The sequence below is a fragment of the Schistocerca serialis genome, chromosome 1 (assembly GCF_023864345.2).
Source record: "Schistocerca serialis cubense isolate TAMUIC-IGC-003099 chromosome 1, iqSchSeri2.2, whole genome shotgun sequence".
Taxonomy (NCBI): Eukaryota; Metazoa; Arthropoda; class Insecta; order Orthoptera; family Acrididae; genus Schistocerca; species Schistocerca serialis.
This window is the reverse complement of record NC_064638.1, coordinates 439,945,228-439,972,031: the sequence shown is the minus strand read 5'-3', so window position 1 is coordinate 439,972,031 and position 26,804 is coordinate 439,945,228. Positions and strand designations below refer to the sequence as shown.

The following is a 26,804-nucleotide window of genomic DNA, read 5'->3' as shown; positions in this document are numbered from 1 at the left end:
CAGTCCGGAACCGTGCGACTGCTACGGTCGCAGGTTCGAATCCTGCCTCGGGCATGGATGTGTGTGATGTCCTTAGGTTAGTTAGGTTTAAGTAGTTCTAAGTTCTAGGGGACTGATGACCACAGCTGTTAAGTCCCATAGTGCTCAGAGCCATTTGAACCATTTTGAATCTACCACTCCTTGATTTCTTTCCTTACTTTTGTTGGAAGGAAGTATTCGCGTCTGCCGGCGTACCCCTGTATGTCGGTTTAGTAGGGATTCATGCTCGACCCACTGTGATACCGTACATCAGCAGTTTATGTACTTGTATAGTTTCTGTAAATCCTGCTCTGTTTCTAAATTTTCCTTTCAGCATTTTACTATGAAACGTGCACACCGTTTAGTAATTGCCTTTTCATCTCCCTCGAAAGCTGTTTTCCTGCCGCAAAGACTTTCCTCAGTATTGTATCGCTGCTCCCTCTCTTGTTTCAGCGAGAGTAGCGCTGATGAAACATGCGAGGTGTGTGCGGCGGCGCCTCCCCACACCCACCTCCCTCCCTGCGCCGTCCCCACCACGTCTGGTTAAATGGCGCCTCCCAGGGGAACCTGCAGACATTAGCTCTCATGTTGGCGGTCTTCCGCGCCGCGCCTGTTTCCTGATTATTTAAACATGGGATGCGAAATATGAGACCCGCCGCAATTAAAACGCCCGCCTGTCCATTCCGAGTCCCTTACAGGACTAATTTGTTTCTTTCCGCTGGGCTGCCGTCTCTGCCATCTCCCAACACCCATCCTCACTCGCTCCTTCAGCTTTTATGACACAGTGGGTCCACGGCCACGAAATGCCTTCTCCTTCCTGCTGAATCTCTACTGCCGGAGATTACAACAGTAGTCATCCATTTAGAGAAAATGCGAGCTACCTCCTGGTCGGGTACACACTGACGATGCCATCTGGTGGCCTTGCAGGCGCGAAAGTACGGGGAGTATACAAGCAGAGCAGAGATGAATGAGGAATCATTAAATGCTCTTCCGAATAACAAAGCACCAGACTGGATGACATATCTGGAAAAGCACTAAAGGAACTCTCCTGATAACTGTTCCGAAACCAAGAAAGAGCCACATAGATCACAAAAACTACAGACCCATCAGTCTTCTGTGGCAAATACCCAAAATCGTCGAAAGACTATTCCTTCTGAGAATTAGAATAATCGAAGATAGAGGGATACTGCCCCCAAAATAGTTCTAATTCTGAACAGGGCGCTGCCACTCAGCAACTCATCAGGATCGTAGAATATATCACCAAGGCGTAAAACGACAGAGAATACTGTGACGCTGTATCAATAGACGTGCCGAAAACATTCGACATTGTTTGTCATCAAGGACTGATATGGAAACTCCACAGTGAGACGCCGTGCTAATCCCGCAGGACAGGACAGATAGTATAAATTGTGGAAAGGGGCCAAAATAAGGGGCTGTCAGTTACACTCGAACATATAACTTTATTATCTGATCAAAATTACAAGAGCCCAAAAAAAAATTTTTTTTAAACACACAACTTTAAGCTTTGGGACTTAATTATCGGCTGAAAGCCACTTTAATTTAAAAACGGCTGAAGGCTAATAACTTAAAACGCAAACATAATGAGAAATTTAAAGGCAAGCCTTATGTTAAAACAGTTCTTTAGTTAGGCTGGAGTAAACAACTTAAATTGTAATCGGCTGAAAGCCTAACACTTAAAACTCCATAACATATTTTTTTTAAATACCAAAGGCCGTACGTGAAACAGTTCTTTAATTTAGGCTGAAGGCCTTAAGAGCACAACAACTCAAACTCAAAATCGGCTGATGGCCCAAGACTTAAAAATTCAACAACATTAAAATTTTTAAAACGCCAAAGGGCTTACGTGAAACAGCACTTTAAATTACGCGGAGGGCCTTAAGAGCAAAACAAATCGGCTATAAGCCATACAAGTACAAACAACAAGAACAAATTTTTAAAAAAATGGGCAGTACACCCAAGGGCGCTCAGATGTTCGAGGGTCGGCCTGGAATTCAAACACTAACGCTCGCTTAGGTGAGATAGGCAGTCGGGTCAACCATTCACGTTCCGACGTCAACCCAACCGACCGACAGTCAACGGACCAAGCGACAGCATAACTTAACTTTCGTGTCCCGGTATCGGTGAGCCACGGACCTCGTAGCAATGGGAACAGCCCCTCACACTCCGACCGCGCGTGGACGCCGCCAGCGGCCGCGGCGATCTACGCGTCGCGATTTCGTCGCTGCTCCACACCAACCGACCAACTGCCCAGGCCCGGAAACGGTGAAGGACCACATACAAGTCGGCCGATGACACTACCAACCAACGGCCGACCCACTCCAATCTCCCTCCGCCGGACAGTGCATGTGTGTCACCAGCGGTCGGCGAGCACTGGCTGTCGCCACCTCACCGGCGCTCCGTCCCCGACTACACTACTGGTCCGTCTCCAACTGACTGCCGGAAATACTATCGGTCGCTCCAGAGATGGTACGACAGTGCACTTATCGATACGCGCTGCTGCTGCTGCTGCTGCCGCCGCTCACGTCCAGTAAGGCAGGAAGTTAGTCAAACCAGTAAATGGAATAAGAAAACGAGGCGGCAGTACCGTAATAGAAGATGAGAAACAATAAATGAGATAAACGCGAGTCGTACACGGCTCACACAGCTTGGTATTCCCCAGAGCCTACAAGATCGTCTTAGTCTTCTATTGTACTTTGCGGTGCGGGTCGAAGAATGGACGTCAACCGTGAGACGAATTTCTGAAGGACTTCCACAGGGATCCGTCCTTGGACCGACCCAATTCGTGCTCTGTTTATACATCCCACCTTCCCTGGTCCCAAAGAGTGGAGCGTGCAATCTACACCGATAACACTGCCGTTTATACTAGAAGCGGGTAGCATCAGGTGATGAACAGACGAATGCAAAGGGGCATGCAAGGAACTTGAAAGATGGTCTAGAGAATGGAGAATTGCATTCTATGCGTTGAAACGTCAAACCGTTATATTCACCAGGAGAAGGACGCCAATTACTCAGAGATACTGGACAGCAAACTAATCCGGCAACGCCACACCGCCGATGTCAGACAAAGTTGATCAGAGGCTTGGAGCCTTGTATCCTGTGCTTGACGAATGTAGCTAACTTCCGCGACCTATAGGACGTATACTCATCCAATAGTGGACTGTGGAAGTGCAGCCTGGGGCACAGCAGCGATCACACACCTTCACCGGCTTCAGAATGAACAGAAGATCCGCTGAGATGGATTTTTCACGCGCTCTTCAATTTTCCTGCGAAGTATCTACACGAGAGCGGGCTGTCTCTGAGGATTCATTGTACCGACCATACGGGCCACAGATGGGGAAAACAACTAACATAAGTGACTTTGAAAGCATACATGCGACTGAATAGTGATTTTGTTCATAGCCTCTTCCTGCGTAATATATGTCTGGGAAAGACGTGACATATCTACAATTTTGATGATTGCCAATGCTATTTTGTTATTAGCCTTGATCGTAGTTTCCGTAATCGTGGAAACTCACGATAAAGTGATATAAATTGTACTAAAAGTATTTTTCACTAAACGTATATGGCGAAAGAACGACACAAACAGTGTCCCCGGAACCGCGGGACTGCTACGGTCGCAGGTTCGAATGCTGCCTCGGGCATGGGTGTGTGTGATGTCCTTAGGTTAGGTTTAAGTAGTTCTAAGTTCTAGGGGACTTATGACCTAAGATGTTGAGTCCCATAGTGCTCAGAGCCATTTGAACCATTTTGAAACAGTGTCCGCCATCTCATCAAACTTTCCGTCAATCAAAATTTCTCTCAAACACGTCGAACGTGATCTATGCTCGACATGCATGTCAAACAGCATCGTACACGGTCAAATTTTTGGCAAACATAGTAAAGTTTGATAAATTGTTTGATCGCGTACGAGGGCCCTTAGGCTCGTTCACCATTCGGGGAAAAAATAAAAAAACAAACATGGATAGCGACATACGAATAGCATTGGTTGGTATGTCTATATATCTTTATGATAATTGCCCTTGTTCCTCATTTCTCGCGCTTAGCTTGGAAGATACGTTAATTGTGCGTTGTCTTCTTCATAGCTAAAAATATTAACAAAAGGTTAACATGCCGGATTTGTATATAGGCCGGATGCGATGTTATAAAACCGGACATGTCTGGCTGAACCTGCACATCAGCAGCCCTAGCTGCGAGAGACGACATCGATAAGAGCACTGCACAGAACTGGTTGGACGACTCTCATGCGCCGATTCGCACATCTGATCCTAGAATGGGTTATCTTTTCCTTGCAGAGGTAAAAAGGCAAGATCAGGTAGACATACTGAGACTTAGTTCATGAGTGAATCTCGCAAGCTGAGCGACGACGAGGGTTGAACATAAAAATGGGCAGATGCGAGGTGAAGGTGTGGGGGGTGCAGGGGGGGGGGGGTGGTTAAGGGGGGTAGGACGTCAAACGGGCCGACTTGGAGCAGGAGAGGCATCACAGGACATTTTAATTTCCACTGTCTATACTTTTACAAATAAATTCATAAAACTGTGTCATCATCACCAGGAAGGATTCAGGATTCACACTCACTGCAGTGGAAGATCGAAAACATAACAAAATAATTTTTTTTTACGTGTGAAATTTCATCGTTCTTTCACTTACTAATGGCTGCATTTGTTGCTCTAGGTACACTTTTCTTCATAAGTTAGAGAGAGTCTTCGATGAATTTTGCACAGCATACAAACCATACTTACAGGTGTATGAAACTCTAGAATTTATTTAATTTATGAAAAAAGGAATGAGCTGTTATATTTTAAACTTGATGTTTAGAAAAAACAAATTTTCTAGTTAATTACCTCAATTTTTACCACAGTTTTTAATACATTTGTAAAAGTCTGAGAGTTTGGTACACCTATGAGTATGGTTTGTATGCTGTGCAAAATTCATCGAAGAATCTCTCTTACTTACGAAGAAAAGTGTACCTGTAGCAACAAATGCTGCCATTAGTAAGTGAAAAAAATGATGAAATTTCACACGTAAAAAAATTTATTTTTTTATGTTTTCGTACTTCCACTGCTGTGAGTGTAAATTCTGAATCCTTCCTGGTCATGCTGACAAAGTTTTATGAATTTATTTGTAAAAGTATAGACAGTGGAAATTAAAATGCCCTGTGATGCCTCTCCTGCTCCAAGTCGGCCCGTTTGACGTCCTACCCCCCGTAAGTCTCGAAGGCTGCCATCGGCGGCAATGAGCCCAGTTACGCCACCACAGTCCCCCTTGTCACTGCTACATCGCCTGCATACCTGGGCCGGGCGAGATGGCGCCGCAGTTACACACTGGTCTCACGTTCGGGAGGACGACTGTTCAAACCTACGTCCGGTCACCCTAAATCGTTCCAGACAAATGTCGGGATGATTCCGTTGAAAAGTGCACGGCCGATTTCCTTTCCCATCCTTGACACAATCCGAGCTTGTGCTGCGTCTCTAATGACCTCGATGTCGACGGGACGTTAAACGCAATCTTATTTTTCTTTTTTTTATGCATGTCTGCTCCTCCGAATTTCCAACACTCACGCCCACGCCCAGTCCTCGAACGACAGCCAGCCCAGAAAGTAAACGAGTTTATTTTCGCTCGCCGAGTTGAGGGGCAGCGGGCAGCTGTGTGACGCTTTGTGGTCGCGTGCTGTTGCAGATCATCCGGGAGCGGCTGCCGCGGCAGCCGTCGCGCGAGGGCTTCGCGTGGAACGCGAGCCCCGGCGCGCTGGTGACGCTGCCCGGCTTCTCGGACTCGTGGCGCCGCTACCCGTTCCACCTGCCGCGGCTGGGCGCGCGCCCCGGCGCCACCTTCACCGCCGTCGTCTACTCGCAGCTCGGCGCCGCCGCCCTCGCCTCCAGCGCCGCCCCGCTGCACCGCCTGCTGCGCAACGTCGCCCGCAGCGCGCACGTCGCCAGGGTGAGTAGCGCCGATCGGAAATTCGCATCACCTGACCATTCATCCTGTCTGTGTGTTTCGATCTTTCGACCATCCACTCTATTTCTCGTCGCCGCTGTGTGTTCTCGGTTTGCTTGCCTTCGTTCTTCCTGTTAAACATAGTTCTCATTTCGTCGTTCCCGTTTAGTTTCATTGCTTTGGTTGGTCGTAAGTACTTCATTATACTCGTACGAGTAATTACAACAAAATATCTTACGGAACTATTTGGTAGATTAAAACTGTGTGCCGGACCGAGACCCTAACTCGGGACCTTTACCTTTCGCGGGCAAGTGCTCTACCAACTGAGCTACCCAAGCACGACTCACGCCCCCTCCTCACAGCTTTACTTCTGCCATTATCTCGTCTCCTACCTTCCAGACTTTACAGAAACTCTCCTGCGAAGGAGCGTGAGTCGTGCTTGGGTAGCTCAGTTGGCAGAGCACTTGCCCGCGAAAGGCAAAGGTCCCGAGTTCGAGTCTCGGTCCGGCACACCGTTTTAATCTGCCAGGAAGTTTCATATCAGCGCACACTCCGCTGCAGAGTGAAAAATCTCATTCTGAAAATATCTTACAAGTGTAAGGAATTTAAAATACCAAAAAACTTTTATGGTGAAGTGACAGATTTTCATGAAATAGATAATTTTAACGAGGATACCACCCGGCAATCGGATTTTTTATTTTTCTGTATTTATGGTACTTTAACTTCAGAGCACAAACGCACTCGAAAATAATAAACACTACGCAGCACGAAGGAATTATCCGAATTGGACGGAAATAGGTAGACGCGATCTACATGTGCAGACAAGCAAGTGACGACAATTTCAGGAAAATTGCGTGATTTATTCAGAGAAAGAGCTTCAGAAATTGAGCAAATCAAAGACGTATTGCTCCACCTCTCTCCTTATGCAAGTAGTTAATCGGCTTTGCATTAGTTGACGAATCTGTTCGGTGTTCCCCTGAGAGATATTCCATTTGGCCCGTTAGATCCTCAAAATCCCGAGATGGTTGGAGCGCCCTGCCTGTAATGGTCCAAACGTTCTCAGTTGGGAAGAGATCCCGCGACGTTGCTGGCCAAGGTAGGGTTTGGCTAGCACGAAGACAAGCAATAGAAACTCACATCGTGTGGGGCGGACATTATCTTGTTAAAATGTAAGTCCAGGATGGCTTGCCATGAAGGGCAACAAAACAGGGTGTAGAATATCTTCAACGTGCTGCTGTGCTGTGAGGGTGCTATTAAAAGAAGTGGTACTGCATATACCACTCCTGGATGTCGGACTGTAAGTCAGGCAACAGTCAGGTCGGTACTAGGCCGCTGTCAGAGGCGTTTCTAGAGACGTTGCCGCTGGTCAACGGGGCTGCACTCGAAGCGGGATTCATCACTGAAGGCAGTTCTACTCCAGTCAATGAGATTCCAGTCCAAAGATGTGACTAGAGTAGAACTGTCAATGAGATTCCAGTCCAGAGATGTGACTAGAGTAGAACTGTCTCCAGTGATGAGTCCCGCTTCGAGTGCAGCCCCGTTGACCAGCGAAAACGAGTCTGCAGACGCCTTGGACATAGGTGGGATACCAACCAGACTGTTGCTTGGCATGCAGCCTGACAACCAGGAACGACAGTCTGGGATGCCACGTCTTTTCATAGCGGGATCGCTTTCGTTGTCATCAGCTCACAAAAATTCACGAGAAAATCGAGTTTGAAGTATTCTAGAGCAGTTCAGTTCACTAAACTGACGGGTTTAGCTGGCAGTAGCATTTAAAATGCATTTGAAAGTGGCGACCTAATCGTTGTAGTAATAGCCCATATTCGGTTATGGTTTGTTCGCTGCGAAATTGGAGGAGGACCGTACCAGATCTGACGGGAATCTGGCTGGGTAATGGGTACCGGAAAGGAAGGAACATTAATTTCCGAGAGGACGACGATCGTTTGACCGAAAATGGTTGTCTGTAAGCAAATACACATTACAGCAGCTTCGGTTTTCTGTGATACCGTTCTTTAAATACGTTGCAGCCGTGCAGCGGCATTGTTTGAAGAAAATATTCCAAGGAACAACTTGGATCCAGTAAGAACATAACAGGCGAATGAAGAGAGAAAAAGATTAAGACCTCTGTTACGAGGAAGTAAGTCTTACGGGAGGGAAAACGAAAGTAGACAGAGTGATCCAATTTTCAAACGTGTTTATAAAAATGGAATTGGCCACCAGTGGATCCAACAAACTCATGCATTGTAGAAATCGACTTAACAAGATAATTTATATATAAAAAAGAAAGTTTAGAAATTTGATCCGAGTGCGTGCGCGTGCGTGCGTGCGTGCGTGCGTGTGTGTGTGTGTGTGTGTGTGTGTGAGAGAGAGAGAGAGAGAGAGAGAGAGAGAGAGAGAGAAAGGGGGGGGGGGGCAATGCTGGGTTGAGGGAAGACACACAACTGTTGGAGAATGAGAAAAGGAGTTACAGTAGATAACAAAAAATGCATTTACTTGTTAAAATGTTCCTAGACGACCGTAATCCAAAGAAGAAGAAGAAGAAGAAGAAGAAGATGATGAGCATCAGTGTGGAAGTATTTACTACTTTTCAGGATTTCCTCTTGGTTTTGTCTATGGAAAAACAGTTATTTGTAATTTTGTTGACGTCTCGGACGTGTTTGGATCCAACTGCGTCGTTCTCAATTAGTGCTCTCTGCTTAATGATCCTTCATTGTGAAATACTGTGTTTCTGAAGTACTCTGTTCAGAGTGCTCTGAGGTATTTTGAATGGGTCAATAGTGCGACGGACTGAACGTCCTGAGTTCTATGCCGCGTCACCTCGCCCAGTGATAACCTCTCTCGATACATCGGTTTGTACTCTCGGCACACTTTTAATGGAAGATCAGTTGACGACCAATCCATCCGACTGCGTGCCGTGTTGACTGTCCCGGTCTCCACTGCAGTCGATGCACTTGCCAATCAAGCGACGCTCATTGCGCTGCCCTACGATGGCACACGAATTTCGAAAGTAGCCCCGAATTGGCTGGCTGTCAGGGCCGTATCGCTGGCCGCAGATTTGCGTGATTAATGCCGCAGTGAGTGATGGACGCGGTCGCTGCCGTCGCGGGGCTGTGCCGATAGGCTATCGGCGCGGTCCACGTGATGGCCCGCCTGACGTGGACTGATGCCCGCGATTTGTTAGCGCCGCCGCCTCTGCCCTATCCTGGCACAATCACTCATCGAAAATAACCTGAGCATTGCCTTATCAGGGCCCAAGTAACTACATCCGCCGAGTAAGGAACCGTGTGACAAATGTAGAATTATTTAAAACCAAAATTATCAGTATTCTGCCCTACGGCAGGTCTTCACATGTAGCTCTCGATGCACTCCTGTCATTTGCTACTCTCTTCGTTTTCTCATAATTGTTTCCTGTCTTTATACTATCCACCATCTGGTAAATTCTTCGTCGTCGTCTTCTTCTTCTTCTTCTTCTGCTATTCACCGTTCCCTCCATAGCATCCATCAGTAACCAATATCTTCTCATCCAACGCCCAAACTATGTTTCCACTTCCAGATTACCTTTAAAATCTCTCTGGCTTCTTTCACTCTTCCCAGCATCCCTTCATTTCTCACTTTGTCAACTCATTCTATCCTTTCCATTTTTATCCAAATCCGCATCACGAATGCTTCTATTCTTCTTTGTTCCTCTTTCTTCGGCTTCCTTGTCTCAGCTCCGTGTAATGCCACGCTGCATGTAAAGCATCGCCTTTCTCAGGTCCCTGTCCACACACCCACATAGAAGCCTCCTCTTCTTATTAAATGCCTTGTTGGCAATTGATGTATTTGTTTTCACCTCCTAATTACATCTTGGGTCGTGCATAGTTATGCTTCCCAGATATGTAGAAGCCCTAACTTGTTCTATATCTTCCTCTTACTTTCCTTGCACTTATCACCACACATTTCGTCTCGTTCGAAATTCCTCACGGATTTTATTTGATGCTTTTAACATTCCAGTCATAGCTTTCCGCTCTCTGCCAGTAACAACATATCATCAGCAAATCGAATGGATTCTGTCCTACCACCAAGCCGCACTCCTGTTTTTCGTTTCAAACATTTCTGAATCATATGCTCCAAATATATGTTACACATTATTGGGGAGAGATAGCAGCCTAGTCTCACTCCCTTCCAGTTGTGCTGGTAAATGTTTGACTGGCACGAGTTTTCGTCAGTACAAGTCTGAGCTTGCAACTTACATTTCAGTGAGAAATGACGCAAAGGCTATTCATGACCACGGTTTAATGCAACATAGCTTATCGCATTGTTCTTTTGTTCTTATATTCCGTAAGTTAGAACTGTCGGTGATAATTACTGAAACAGGTTTTGTGAATATTTCTGCGAAATCTTTTTGCAACATTGGGAAGTCAAATGAACTCTCTATCAGTCTTCACTGTCGAATGGTTGTAAAGTAGTTCGTTTATCATTTGCACGTGGTATGACCATATATATATATCTGTGTGTGTGTGTGTGTGTGTGTGTGTGTGTGTGTGTGTGTGTGTGTGTGTGTTACGTCGAAAGGATTCATTGACCTGTATACCGATTGTTACTTCTGTCGTATATGAAAGCCGATCAGATATCAGAACATAGAGCGACGGTTCCAAACAATGGTGTGTCCTACAGTAATTTTGATGTCGCTTTGTGGCAACGTATGGTAATTGAATAAGTAATAGCTTCTCCTTCCAAAGAAAGAGGAATGATTCAGACGTAAGGCAGTTGCTGATAAGACGGAAATAGGATGTAATGTACGTTTAATTGTGGAGGGGGGAGGGGAAACTAAGGAGGTGGACATGTCGCCATATTTAGCCCTCACCTACTCACTTGAGGACGCTCTGCATAGCAGCCAACATAGCGGTATTATTAGTATTGATTGTGTGTAGTAGAAAGAGGCCAAAACCGTAATACTGACACTATCCTTCATGTTTTAACCACAAAGTAACTGTTATTGCTGTAATCCGTAGAGATAATCGCATCGACGCGGACTTTTCCCCACAAAGAAAATATAACCGCCTGTATTTGCATAGACGCAGACCTCTGCCTATATGCCTACGAGAAGAGCAAACGAATTTCTTGGACTGTTAAGTGTGTATAAATGATCCATGCACGCAGACCTGTATTTCCTCTCCTCGAGTCATCCTTCGCAAACAAATTAATGGCTACTCAGATCCGCAAATAATACGCGATGCAGCGGTCAAATTCAGCAACGGCTGTCAAAAAGATCAACATCATGAAAGAAACAAAAAAAGAACAGAAATATGGCATGTGGTGTATTTCACACATGTAAACAAAGACAAACCATGTGTGCTTTATAAAGTTTTCATGTTTTTTTTTTTGAGGTTAGAGAAGGTTTTATAACACCGACCTACTCAAGAAAGAAAGAAAGAAAGAAAGAAAACGAAACGGACAGATGCGAGTAGGTTTCGCTCTCTGAGGGTTCCGTAAAAATTTAATTATGTATATAACAATAATAATAATAATAATAATAATAATAATAACTTCGTGTGGGTCAGTCGCCTGGTGCGAGTTTTTCAAACGGACGCCACTTCAGGGACTTCCATGTCCCTAACCTGTCCTAGTTATCCAACCAGGGAAGAATCCGAACCATGTTTCGTTTCAGAAGATATCTCACGTCTTTGAATGGTGAAAGTTACGTTAAAATGAAAACTGAAAAATCCGTGGTTCGACCGAGATTCGTTCTTTCGGTTTCCAGGGGAGCGTTTTATTGCTAGACCACCATGCCCGACATGTATATAGATATTTCATCTACATGATTTGATGAGAGATTTTGTGAATGTCAAAACATGTGACATAAACGGCCATATCTTTTTATTGCATTGAGTTAGAAGCTTTAATTTTTTAGACGTACAGTATCATAGACCTCAGTATTTGACATAAATGGCAGCTTCATTCTCGTGAGAAAAAGGATTCTTAACAGTCGGATAGACATATGGACAAAGGCTTCGTTGTGACCGGTCGCAGTACGGAAACCTCAAAAAAAAAAAAGTATCCGCCCTAAGACGTATCCTCATTCATTCATGGAAAAATGAACAGAAATATGTCATCTGGTGTATTTCACACATGTAAACAAAGACAAACCATGTCTGCTTTATAAAGTTTTCATGTTATTTTTTCGAGGTTAGAGAAGGTTTTATAACACCGACCTAGTTAACAGCATTCACGTTTGCAGTGACTGCCAGCCGTTCTGATTTAAGATAACCGTAGCTCCTGCACATCACTTGAAACCAGTTATAGAAGAAACAGTCAAGTCCACGGTCAGTTTACTTCCCCGTCCTTGTCCAGCTTATCTGTCTCTAATGGATTCGACGACGACGGTATGTGGCTATAACCTTTCTAGTGTCAAAGATAAAGGAAAAGTTCGATACAGATTGTGTTCGAGTAAGAGAGAGAACTTTTACAAGGCTTTGCTCTGCCGGTCGTCCCTGCTGGTTCTGCTACCTGGGGAAGCATACACGTCGACGTATCGGCTGGTGCCGTAAAGACTGCGCCGCGCAACATGCATAATGTATCGCGCTGCTGCTGACGTCATCGCTGCAGTCTGCACTCCAGACGTCTGACTACCGTTCTCTTGCAGTCAGTGAAGCAAGTGTGGCCTTCCCCGCCGGTCCGACTGACAAAACGAACTCGTAACTTCCATTTGAAATTTTCTTTGCACACTTCATGGTTTTCGTTTGATTTTATACGCTTTTCACACTAAAAGAAATTTAAGATTTGTTTATCGCCGATTTAACTGCCAAGAAGTCGACAAAGAGGCACAACAGACAGCTGTATTAGCTGTACTTTGTAATTTTTAAATGGAGTACTAATTTTGTTATCGCTTATACATCGTCCTTAACTAAATTCATAATATTATAAGAGTAAGAGGAAAGTGAAAAATGGTTCAAATGGCTCTGAGCACTATGGGACTTAACATCTATGGTCATCAGTCCCCTAGAACTTAGAACTACTTAAACCTAACTAACCTAAGGACATCACACAACACCCAGCCATCACGAGGCAGAGAAAATCCCTGACCCCGCCGGGAATCGAACCCGGGAACCCGGGCGCGGGAAGCGAGAACGCTACCACACGACCACGAGCTGCGGGCAAGAGGAAAGTCATTTTTTGTTTTGTAAATAACTCCTATAATAGTATTCATGTTCGTGACCCACACGAAGATTTTCGCAACTGTTAAGTCACTGTAATGACCGTTAAATAAAACTTTGAACATGATAATCAGGAATTCACACTATTATCTTTACGACTTAGATAAGAACAAATGTTTCCATAATTTGCAACTGAATTTTATTTTCTTTTTAACGAAACATGTTTCACCTCTCAGTAATACTTATATGCCTTTAACCACATAAATAGTAATTGCTACAACTCAGCTATGCGTTTGAAGGGACAGTGCTCTCATCACCAGGTTGCTGATCCATAGTTTTTGGCGTTCATTAAAAAAATGAATAAATAAAAAATATAGTGTGCTGTGGGCCCGTGTCATACAGTCATACATAAAGTCGTTGACTTCACAACCGTGCAGTAGGCCTTGTCCTGTGTTCACTGGACGCTTCTCTTGATGTCCGGAGGTAGCTGTGAGCCACCATGTCTGAGGTACCACTGTGCATGTGTAGCTCCTGTTCATATTTCCACGTAAGTTATTTGGCCAACCTCTAGTTATTACTTCCATGGAATACCAAAGACTTCGAACTATTCATTTGCATTAAAATAATTTCAAAAAACTGTTAACAAATCTTGTTCAATTATCATTCATTTGAACATTAAGAACATTGTTAGTTTTCTTTTCGCATTTGGCTGTTCCTTATTCTTCTTCTCTCTTTTTCCGTCTGCAGAATTTATAAATCGTCTTCTATACCTTTTATGAGGTGACCTGTTCCATAAACGTGATGGGCTGCCGTTGACTTCTCGTAACTCTTCAATCTGACAGCGCCCTCGTTTTCTTTATACCTGGCCGAAAAAGTTCTCCCTGTCTGCGCAATATATTTGGCATCGCATGGCGTCTACTGTATTTTATACACTCCCGAACTTTCAGATTTGTTTGCCTTGCTGCAGATTATTATCGAATTGGGATGGTGCATCGTCATGTTGAAACCATATCCTCTCGTGATAGCTGATGTACAGGCTCCAAAACGTGTGACAGCGCATCTGGAAGCGCCACCAGCCAACGTGAATTGTTCACATACCAACAAATCCCTTTTGGTTGATTTTGTATAATTTCACACCACAAGTTGGGAGAGTTTTTTTGCTGGTGACCAGAGATGAGAATGGCGTAGGGGTTTTCTTCACTCCAGACGTGGCTGCTGCGGCAGCTGCAAAAGTCATCATAAATGAAAAGCCTCATTGTTGAACAATCCAGATTGTAGGGAGATCGACCGTGCACTACTGAACAGCATAACCCACTGAAATAAACGAATTGTGGGTTCAGAAGAATTTGTTCTCATTGGTTGCACACGTTATTTATCACGAAGCGTAACTGCTGCTCCATTCGAACTGTCCATGCCATATTATTCGTAGCTCGCAAGTTGACGGGTGCTTATTGGCGATTCTTTTTGCTCGCACCACCTAACGCATCTCGTCAAATTCTACTGTGCGAACAAATGTTTGTCGAGAATCTTGACTGGCTCTGTGTGGCTTGAGTGGCCCAGTTTCTGTCCACAGCTATAAATTTCTGCCAATTAGGATGACCTCCATTGCGAAACTTCCCTGTGTACATTAGTTAGGCTTGCAGTCACTATATCGTGCTCCTCCACAGATTAAAAGTATGTCTGCCGCGTCCTGCAAACAAGTGGTATTCCATTTTCGACTGCCAGTTGTGAACGTTAAACAGTGGTAATATCTTAATTAATAAAGACAATAAATTCCTTGAATTAGTCTGATTATTGTGAATTTTTCCGAATAAAACCATCTAGATGGGTTAATATATTTTTATTTATTATGGCGTGTTTCGCCTACGCCCATAATCAGCTCCTGTAACTGATATCAAAATAAGATTAGAATGATATATGTTTCATGTACTCACCAACCGCACTTTGCGTTGAACATATAAATGTGGCAAGAAGAGAACCCACCCCCTCCCCCTATCTTCGAAAGTAGCTGACATTAAGAGATGGCTCTCGTCTACGCAGCAACTATACAGCTTTTTACAGTACTTAATTGTAGTATGAAGAATGTGCTTGGTAATATAACTCAGTGTTCACTTGCATCGATCTGTAATTAAAAAATAGTTTACTCGTAGATACAGTGAACGGCAACTAACATCAGTTTTTGTAATGTCCAGTTTGGCTCTTTTTAGTGGTGTCTATAGATAAGTCCTAAAACTCTCTCTTGGACACGGTCATGTCTGGAGGTATTGTCCTTGTGATATTCACTGACCAACTAACTGACTGGAACCATGTGCCTGCTTATGTCTAGGTTTGGCGGGTAGGTGTCCACTTGGGAACTGTTTGTGTGACGTTAGGCAGAATCTTAACGTAGTTCTTATCGTGCTCCCTCGCTAGCAGTCTAACCTAAACTATGTTGCGCCTGAGTAATAGCACACTTGGCGTTCTTCCACGTAGGCCGTGTCTTGTATCTTCTGGGAACACAAGTGTTGCATTTACACATTACCAGCTGACAAAAGTAATAATATACCCAATGAAACTTAGAACTCTTGAAAGAAGGCTCGGTACATACTGCAAAAAAAACAGTGTCGATTCATTGCTTCAACTGGCGGCTCATTAAAAATGTAAAAAAATAGGTTTTGTCGTAACAGACACTGAACTTTTTACCATGCAAAATCGGCAAAGAGCCATACGTTTTGAGAATTTTATTTAGACATCCAGTTTCAGCATCTCATTAATGCCATCTTCAGACTCGTGTGCACACCATGTAAAGACAGTCAGATATATCGATACCTGCATCACAGGAGTCATAGATATCAGCATTCCGTAAATTCGTTTCTGGAGCCTTTACTTCGAAGACTGGTTGTTGTCGAGTCTTCGAAGTAAACACTCCAGAAACGAATTCACGGAATCTTTATATTCTCAAAATGTACGGCTGTTTGAAGATTTCCTTTAACAAATATTTGACCGGTCGCTGTCCCGTATCCACAAGGGATGAACAGAGACACTGTACTTCGTTTTAAGAGCTCTAAATGTAAGTATTCATTGGTGAATTTTTACTTTTGACGACTGATAATGTATATAGACCACTTATCATTCTAGTGTTGCTTCAGTCTCAATTACAGTAGTCGAATCATGTAATAAATACAGAAACAACGGGTAGACATAAAGTTTTAACTACCACCTTGAAAAAATAAACTTCCGTGATTAATCTGATTGTTTGCAGGGACATGCCTGCAGCGCTAGTACGCGTAGAAAACCCCGCGCCACTTTATCACAGCACGCTGCTAGAGGAGCAAAACATAATGGCACAGTACGTTGATAAAGTGGAGAAATAACTCATTTTTTAGAGTTGGTCATGAAGTTTTCACTATCACCTCTCGTAGGTGAAGGGATATAGACTTGTCAGTTTAGTGCTGCAAACGTTACGAACCCGTACGTCATATGCGTTGGTGACTAAAGACCTTATATTGCATAACTTTCATTTCTGGACATTCCTTTTCTGGGGGTCATCAGTCTTCTGGCTGGTTAGATGATCGTCACGAGCTCCTCTCCTGTGCGAACCTCTTAATCTCAGAATAGCACCAAACGTCCTTAATCATTTGTCGGATACATTCCAGTTCATGTCTTCCTACACTTTTTACCGTTTGTAGCTCCCTCTAGTATCATGAAAGTTATTGCCTCATATCTTAACGCATATTCTGTCGTCGGGTGTATCTTCGCCCTGTCAATGTTTTCCTGATGTTCATTTCCTCCTCGATTCTGCGGAAATCCAATTCATTTCTTGTCTTTCGAGCCCATCATATTTTCACCATGCTTCGGTAGAACTACATCTCAGACACTTCCGATTCTTTAGTTTTCCCACACTCCACAATACACTCTCATAGATTTTCTGTTCTCCAAAAGTACATTCTCAGAAATTTGTTTCTCAAATTGAGGCCTATGCGTCATACTAGCAGACATCTTTCCGCCTGAAATGGTCTCTTTCCCTGTGTTGGCCTAATTTGTGTGTCTCCTTGCCTCGACCGTAATGTCTTATTTTACTTCAAAGGTCGCAGAATTGATCCACTTCGTCCACTTGTTGCTTACTACTTTTGCTATTAAGTTTTTCGTTAATCTGACTTCTGCTACTTCTCATTGCATTCGTCTTTCTTCGGTTTACTCTCAATTCACATTCTGTACTCATTAGACCGTACATTCCGTTCAACAGGTCTTGTAATTTTTCTTCACTTTCACCGAGGATAGCAATGACATTAGTGAATCTATTACTGAATCTGGTGGCTCCTGAATTTTAATCGCGCTCCTGAAGCTTTCTGTTATTTCCATCATTGCTTCTTCTAGGTACATATTTAACAGTAGATGTGAGTGGAGCTGTGGACGCTAGGAAATGGAGTGCGAAGTGGAGAAATCGGAACATTTCTGACATATTCTTCTGTTTGAGTTCAGTAGAGGGGTGGCAGCAGCGGAGGCAGGGAGTACCATTTGCGACGTGTGTATGGATAATGCGATTGGACAGAGCACGGTAAGAAAATACTTTTCTCGTTCTGGGAAGGATCGTTTTGACATTCGTGCCTCCCCACGTTCAGGAAGACCCTCTGGGTTATATGGAGATCTTGAAATGCATTAATCCACCATTATCCACGTCAGTGTATTCGATAACTAGCAGATGTGACGAACTGTGATCATTTCACCATCGTGCAACACTTTCATGCAGTGAGGAAGTTTCAAAAAATTCGGTTGTGTGGGTCACAATCACAAAAATCAACGGGTGGTCATAAGTGCACTCTGCTTGCACGTCATCATTTGGCTTGTGAATAACACCGACCATTCTAATCCTGTATAATTACTGATGACGAGAAATGTTATCTTTATGGTTGTTGCTGTTGTTGTTGTTGTAGTTGTTGTTGCGGTCTTCAGTCCTGAGACTGGTTTGATGCAGCTCTCCTTGCTACTCTATCCTGTGCCAGCTTCTTCATCTCCCAGTACCTACTGCAGCCTACATCCTTCTGAATCTGCTTAGTGTATACATCTCTTGGTCTCCCTCTACGATTTTTACCCTCCACGCTGCCCTCCAATACTAAATTGGTGATCCCTCGACGTCTCAGAACATGTCCTACCAACCAATCCCTTCTTCTAGTCAGGTTGTGCCACAAGCTCTTCTCCTCTCCAATTCTATTCAATACCTCCTCATCAGTTACATGATCTACCCATATAATCTTCAGCATTCTTCTGTAGCACCACATTTCGAAAGCTTCTATTCTCTTCTTGTCTAAACTATTTATCGTCCATGTTTCACTTCCATACATGGCTACACTCCATACAAATACTTTCAGAAACGACTTCCTGACATTTAAATCTATACTCGATGTTAACAAATTTTTCTTCTTCAGAAACGCTTTCCTTGCCATTGCCAGTCTACATTTTATAACCTCTGTACTTCGACCATCATCAGTTATTTTGCTCCCCAAATAGCAAAACTCCTTTACTACTTTAAGTGTCTCATTTCCTAATCTAATTCCCTCAGCATCACCTGACTTAATTCGACTACATTCCATTATCCTCGTTTTGCTTTTGTTGATGTTCACTTATACCCTCCTTTCAAGACACTGTCCATTCCAATCAACTACTCTTCCAAGCCCTTTGCTGTCTCTGACAGAATTACAGCGTTATCGGCGAACCTCAAAGTTTTTATTTCTTCTCCATGTATTTTAATACCTACTCTAAACTTTTCTTTTGTTTCCTTTATTGCTTGTTCAATATACAGATTGAATAACATCGGGGAGAGGCTACAACCCTGTCTCACTCCCTTCCCAACCACTGCTTCCCTTTCATACCCCTCGACTCTTATAACTGCCATCTGCTTTCTGTACAAATTGTAAATAGCCTTTCGCTCCCTGTATTTTACCTCTGCCGCCTTTAGAATTTGAAAGAGAGTATTCCAGTCAACATTGTCAAAAGCTTTCTCTAAGTCTACAAATGCTAGAAACGTAGGTTTGCCTTTCCTTAATCTTTCTTCTAAGATAAGTCGTAGGGTCAGTATTGCCTCACGTGTTCCAACATTTCTGCGGAATCCAAAGTGATCTTCGCTGAGGTTGGCTTCTACCAGTTTTTTCCATTCGTCTGTAAAGAATTCGCGTTAGTATTTTGCAGCTGTGACTTATTAAACTGATAGTTCGGTAATTTTCACATCTGTCAACACCTGCTTTCTTTGGGATTGGAATTATTATATTCTTGTTGAAGTCTGAGGGTATTTCGCCTGTCTCATACATCTTGCTCATCAGATGGTAGAATTTTGTCACGATTGGCTCTCCCAAGGCCATCAGTAGTTCTAATGGAATGTTGTCTACTCCAGGGGCCTTGTTTTGACTCTGGTCTTTCAGTGCTCTTTCAAACTCTTCACGCAGTATCATATCTCCCATTTCATCTTCATCTACATCCTTTTTACATGTCCATAATATTGTCCTCAATTACATCGCCCTTGTATAGACCCTCTATATACTCCTTCCACCTTTCTGCTTTCCTTTCTTTGCTTAGAACTGGGTTTCCATCAAAGCTCTTGATATTCATGCAAGTGTTTCTCCTTTCTCCAAAGGTCTCTTTAATTTTCCTGTAGGCAGTGTCTATCTTCCCCCTAGTGAGATAAGCCTCTAAATCCTTACATTTGTCCTCTAGACATCCCTGCTTAGCCATTTTGCACTTCCTGTCTTTATGGTAACATAAGGAAAAGAAAGGAATGGTTGAGCCCAAACAAAGCAGCAACTCCCCGTACAAAGACGATGTGTTGTACCACGATCTACTTGCCCGAAGTGGAACCATCATTTCTGACATTTGTTGTCAACTACTGAGACGTCTTGCAGACACAATCCAAGAACAACGTCCAGGAAGACTGCGTGAAGTGATGCTATTCCACGATTACGGCCTCCCGCATTCGTTTAGACTGACAGAAAGCACTATACAGACGTTGGGTTTGGAGATCGTCTCACATGCACCTTATTCACCTGATCTTGCGCCTCAGATTTTCACCTTTCCCGTACTCTATCGAACGATCTTCAAGGGACTTCCTTTTCGAATTAAAGTGCGCTCCGAATATGGCTCGACTAGTTACGAGTGTTTTCTACAGTCGCGTCTTAAAAAAACTATCCCAGCATTGTGAGACTGTTGTAAATAGAGAAGGAAAATACTGAGTGATCAAAAAGTCAGTATAAATTTGAAAACTTAATAAACCACGGAATAATGTAGATAGAGAGGTAAAAATTGACATACATGCTTGGAATGACATGGGCTTTTATTAGAACAAAAAAAAAAAAAAAAAAAACGCGTGCAAGATCTATTGCGCGCGTCGTTTGGTGATGATCGTGTGCTCAGCCGCCACTTTCGTCATGCTTGGCCTCCCAGGTCCCCAGACCTCAGTCCGTGCGATTATTGGCTTTGGGGTTTCCTGAAGTTGCAAGTGTATCGTGATCGACCAACATCTCTAGGGATGCTGAAAGACAACATCCGACGGCAATGCCTCATCATAACTCCGGACATGCTTTACAGTGCTGTTCACAACATTATTCCTCGACTACAGCTGTTGTTGAGGAATGATGGTGGACATATTGAGCATTTCCTGTAAAGAACATCATCTTTGCTTTGTCTTACTTTGTTATGCTAATTATTGCTATTCTGATCAGATGAAGCGCCATCTGTCGGAAGTTTTTTGAACTTTTGTATTTTTTTGGTTCTAATAAAACCCCATGTCATTCCAAGCATGTGTGTCAATTTGTAACTCTCTATCTACATTATTCCGTGATTTATTCAGTTATCAAATTAATACTGACTTTTTGATCACCCGGTATATTATTGACGACTGAAGTCTCTGCTAGATGTCCTCAGAATAGCCTGTTAAGTATTCTCGCCGGCCTGCTGTTGTGAGTGACGTGCCACGTGCGCTGTCCGTTGCCGCAGATCGTGGTGGTGTGGGCGCACGAGCGCGCGCCGCCCGGCCGTTCGCGCTGGCCCTCCCTGGGCCACGTGCCGCTGACGGTGCTCTCGCAGCCGCAGGGCCAGGGCCAGGGGCCGGCGGGCATCGGGCGCCGCTTCCAGCCGCACCCGCTGCTGCAGTCGGACGCCGTCCTCTCGCTCGACGAGGACTGCCTGCTCACCACCGACGAGGTCGACTTCGCCTTCGCCGTCTGGCAAGCCTTCCCCGACCGCATCGTCGGCTACCCCGCGCGCTCGCACTACTGGGACGACGCCAAGGTGAGCCTTCGCTTCCACTTCTATACTTTCCACTACGCTGAAGGAGGTACAACGCGGCTATACTGTAGCCTAAACGTTGGCACCAATATTAATATTTTTGTGCCCGCCCGGTTAGCCGTGCGATCTAACGCGCTGCTTCCCGAGCAGGAAGGCGTGCCGGTCCCCGCCACGAATCCGCCCGTCGGTTTAGTGTCGAGGTCCGGTGTGCCGGCCAGCCTGTAGATGGTTTTTAAAGCGGTTTTCAATCTACCTCGGCGAATGCGGGCTGGTCCCCTTATTCCGCCTCAGTTACATTGTCGGCGACTGCTGCGCAAACACACACACACCCACCCACACACACACACACACACACACACACACACACACACACACACACACACCCACACACCACACTTACTCTACCACGCAAACATTTGGGGTTGCACTCGTCTGGTACGACACGTTCCCGGGGGAGTCCACTGGGGGCCGCCGGCCGGAGTGGCCGAGCGGTTCTAGGCGCTACAGTCTGGAGCCGAGCGACCGCTACGGTCGCAAGTTCGAATCCTGCCTCGAGCATGGATGTGCGTGATGTCCCTAGGTTAGTTAGGTTTAATTAGTTCTGAGTTCTAGAAGAGTGACGATCTCAGAAGTTAAGTCGCATAGTGCTCAGAGCCATTTTTTTTTCCACTGGGGGCCGAACCGCACAATAACCCTGGGTTCGGTGTGGGGTGGTTGGACTGCTGTGATTTATTGTGGAGTTGTGAACCACTGAGGGCTAGGGGGGGGAGGTTCAAAAATGGCTCTGAGCACTATGGGACTTAACATCTGAGGTCATCAGTCCCCTAGAACTTAGAACTACTTAAACCTAACTAACCTAAGGAAATCACACACAGCAATGGCCGCGGCAGTATTCGAACCTGCGACCTTAGCGGTCGCGCGGTTCCAGACTGAAGCGCCTAGAACAGCTCGGCCACAACGGCTGGCACGGGGTGGGGGGTGGCGGCGAAACCTCTCCGTCGTTTCTAAGTCCCCAGTTTAATGCATATTAATATTTACAGGAATTCTGACCAAGTGGCTTTTAATATAAAAATATACCTGTTGCATAGAATTTAATTAAGACCACTGGTAAGGTATCAGAATGCGTTTGCTTCTGGCAAGCGTGGTTGTTCCAGACGCATAAGGACACACAATTTAACACTTAGTAAGAACTGGCATCGTTACAAATAAACAAATGGGAAGCATGAAGAGTCATTATTAGACAAATACGAGGCGTGTGAGACCGACAAGACTGCTAGCGATCTGGAAATGCTGTGTTGTTCTACTTGTGTAGACTGGTGTGTTCCCTTTCAGATGTTCAGTCCGAGCTCCGTACAGCCATCACGTGATTTTTGAGAGCGCCCACAGTGAAGTTTTTATGTTGTGTGTGTGCTTTACGAAAATGGAACAGTGGAATTTAGACCAACGTTTTGAAACAGGCCTGTAAGGAACATTCCTTATCAAGAGCACAAGTGTTTCGCTGCACAAATCAATTTTAGAAGTCAGAGAAGGTGTTGAAGATGAACCTCGCTGAGGAAAAACCTTCAACTTCAAAGACCGACCAAAACGTCGAATATATACGCGCTCTTGTGCGATCAGACCGACGTTTAACAATAAGGGTGGGCGACCTGTTAAACTTAGACATTTGGACAAAATTTTGATTGAAGTTACGCATATGCGAAAGGTTTGTGCCAAAATGGTACCGAAAGATCTTACAACCGAGCAGGTCTATCGAAGTAACGTGTGTGTTGATCTTCTTGAGAGGATTGACGATTACCACAAATGGTTCAGTTTTGTGATCACAAGTGATGACACCTGCATTTTTGATTACGATCCTGAGACAAAGCGGCGAAGTGAGACAGTTGCTCGAACGAAAAAAATCTTGTTTCTTTAAAGTCAGTACCGCCATTAGACTGATGTTTATTTGCAGTGTCACATTAACACTTACGCGATCATGATTTCGGCTTCAAAGTACCATTATCAAGTGTTTTAAGTGTTATGCAGTGGCTACGATAGCATACTCTCTTATTTAAAACACACTATTAGACACTCGTCCTCCTGGACGGGGGCAATATCATTTTCGAACATAACCTCACTGGCACGCTCTTTCACACTTGTAATATGCCTATTCAACGCTGCATATTCAGTGATTTGTCTACTGACCAGACCGTTAGTCATTATTTTGAAGTGATTTGCATCTGTTGACATATAAGTTTACTGAGCTGTTTATCTTGATGATGGCTTCATTGTCTTATTTAGAGGCATGATAATGTCCGTGGGTCTTCTTCTAGTACGGAGAAGATTAACTGATGAAAGGGTTGTAAAGATCGGGTGATTCTCGATGTACTGAATCGAGTTTTAAGTGTTTGTATTCTGCAGCATTTTACGTATTATGAATAAACCCAACCAGTAATACATCTTCTTCCTGTAATCTCACAAACAACTCAACTTCCATTTACAGCCACCTCCTGCCAAGTCTGTACAAAATGAAGAACAATAGAGATACTCTACAAAGCAAAGAGTTCACATCTTCGTCAGAGGCAATCTCTGGTACATATTTAGCAAAATAAACAGAAATGAATTTACAAAGTTTTCAAGCAACATAATTCAGAATTGTTTTAGATACGTGGAATATGAATATTTAGGTGTGAAGTAATTTTTATGGTCATGTATGATAGTGGGACCTCTAATGTATCACTGGCTTAATTACGTTACACACATTGTAGGAAATTGTGTGAATGATATAAGAAGTGAGAGGTATAGCTAACAGTTATGCCATTGTCATTAACATCGTGCTGCCAAAATGCTTGGTCTATTGGAATAAAAACGTGTCTGAAGCTAAAAAAGTTTTATTTTATGAACCTCATAAAATGTAAAAAAAATTAAGTTGTTGTTGTTGTTATTATTAATCATGTTGTTAATTATACATAAAGGGAGAGTCAAGAGGAAAGGTATATGCTTTGAGAGGTCATAATATTGGTGATTCTGACCAAATAATCATCTGAACGTGTGTCCTTTTCTTAAGCGCATTCGATATACAACTCTTCGAAAATAATGGACGTCAGTCGCGTGTCGTCCTTCACCAGCACTCACATGCGAACACAACCAAAGCGACATTCGATTACGTAGTGTTGTCTTGACTGACCATAGGTCATTTTTCTGAAACCACGCAATTTTTCTCGTGTACACAGTGACTTACTGGGTCTGCTACTCCCAGCAGTAGGGTTCTGTTATGTTCTCAGGGTAACAGACTCGTACACCCTGTGGCCAGATGCTACTCCAGTTACAGACATTTCGACGGAAACAACAGCCAATACATTCGTTACTACATGGAACTTTTAGCTCGTATTTTTTACGCGTGTGGTCAAGTAAAGGACCGTACGAATGAGCTCAGATCAGCATCACAGCTGCTGCCTAAAAGAGCTGCATTGAAGGTAACAGTGGACTTTCTGAACCTCTTCTGTGAGGAAATGTACACTATTGAATAAAACATAGATAAAAATGTTTCATTTACGATGACCTGCATTTGTCTTGTTCCCCTCTGTTTTCATCAGTTTCTTCAAAAACTGTTAAGAACATGACATATGTTTATACGATGTTTTTTGTTCAGAATCACTAATACTATCACCCCTCAAAGCCTATACCTTTCCTTCTAACTCACCTTGTTTAGTGATAATTGGTTCTCTAATATACACAAAAGTAAATCAGAGCGTTTGTAGAACTTAAAAGCTTGAGAAAGTTTTGTTGTGCGTGATCAATGTAACATGGGTCCTGCAGGTTTTATTCATGTCACATTAAATACAAGCAGATAAATAAATCTCTATTTCCTTCAGTTGAAAATTTTAGGAAAATGCCTCCATTTGCAATGTTGTAAGAAGAAATGTTTCATCATGGTGGTTCCAAAGCGAAATACGAAAACCTTAGTTTCTTTAGTAGGACTGAAAAGAATTTAGAAAAATGTGATCTGGCGCACACAGTTTTTTGAGATATGTTGCATGTTATAACGTACTGTGTGGTTTTCCAGGGCACCTGGGGCTACACGTCCAAGTGGACCAACGACTACTCGATCGTGCTGACGGGCGCGGCGTTCTACCACCGCTACTACAACTATCTGTACACGTACTGGCTGAGCCCGCTGCTGCACAAGACGGTGGAGCAGTCGCAGAACTGCGAGGACATCCTCATGAACTTCCTCGTGTCGCACGTGACGCGCCGGCCGCCCATCAAAGTGACGCAGCGCAAGCAGTACAAGGAGCAACCGCCGGGCGGAGCCAGGTGGGCCACAACCCGCTTCACTCTCTGGGCCAGGGGTAGTAGTGGGGAGCGACAGCCAGTAGCGGCCGGGGTTGTGGGATGCTTTACTTCTTATTTTCGTTTATTGGTGGCTGTCATCAGAGGACTGTCATAAAATTGTTTTACTTTGTTTGATGAGACCCGCCACGAATTCGTCTCCTGTGTCAGCCACCTCATCTCAGAGTGGTACTTGTATCGATCATCCTCAGTTTGTTGAATATATTCCGATCTCTATTTCCCTTGAAAGCTTTTACTCTCCACAGCTCTGCCATGTATCATGAAAGTTATTCCTTCAGCACCTAACACAGTGGTTCCCAACCTTTCTGAGACAATTACCTATGAGTGCGCCCAGATATTAGGTACTTCTTAGGTACTATCTTTCTCCTCCCCTCCCCCACCATCACTACCACCACAGTCTCAACCATTCCAACAACAACAATCATCATCGAGATTAGATCCTAACTGAAACTGAGAATCAAGAAAAATCTATTTGAAAGATAAGCCATATGGTACTTTCTCTAGTTGTTTTATTAAAGCGGTAACTAATGAGTTAAAGCTACAATTGGTACCACTTTTTCTAACAATCTTTTTTTATAGAATGATGAAGTAATTCTCAGCACGTCGCAAGTGCTACCTAATAACTCCTCCTCAGAAAGGAAAGCTAGCTATCCACATTGAGGGTAGGCACTTGTTACAAAACATGCTTCCTCTCCCTAGCGGTAGTTGCTTCCCCCACACCATGCACCCTCATTTAAAATAAGTCAAGTATACATATATACATAGGCTTATGCTTATAAATCATTTGCTTAAGTTCTCCTTACTTCTCAACTGGCAGATATTGGAAAGACTGCAGGATACCTATGCTTTGCACCTGACCACTGACACTAGTAATAATAATAATAATAATAAATCCCGTGGAGGCCCGGGAAAAGAACAGGCCTGCGGTATGTTCTGCCAGTCGTAAAAGGCGACGAAAAGAACAAACCACTAATAGGGCTAACCCCCCTTTTAGTGTGATTACTTGGTTCAGGACAGAACTAAAGAAGCCTCGGACAAGCGCCGTCATGGTCGGGGACGACGCTTGAACCCTATGCCCGCCCACAATGGTAACGACACTGCTAGCCAACTGG

General features: G+C 44.0%; 1 protein-coding gene across 1 annotated transcript in view; it reads left to right on the top strand.

Annotated features, from left to right (window-relative positions):
• The window catches only part of LOC126482083 (exostosin-1), a 199,170-nt gene that overhangs the window by 158,438 nt on the left and 13,928 nt on the right, over positions 1-26,804 (top strand). The window contains exons 3-5 of the mRNA XM_050106095.1: positions 5,717-5,977; positions 21,073-21,366; positions 25,406-25,656. Of these exons, the coding sequence (XP_049962052.1) occupies positions 5,717-5,977; positions 21,073-21,366; positions 25,406-25,656 (806 nt within the window). The remainder of the gene's footprint in view (positions 1-5,716; positions 5,978-21,072; positions 21,367-25,405; positions 25,657-26,804) is intronic.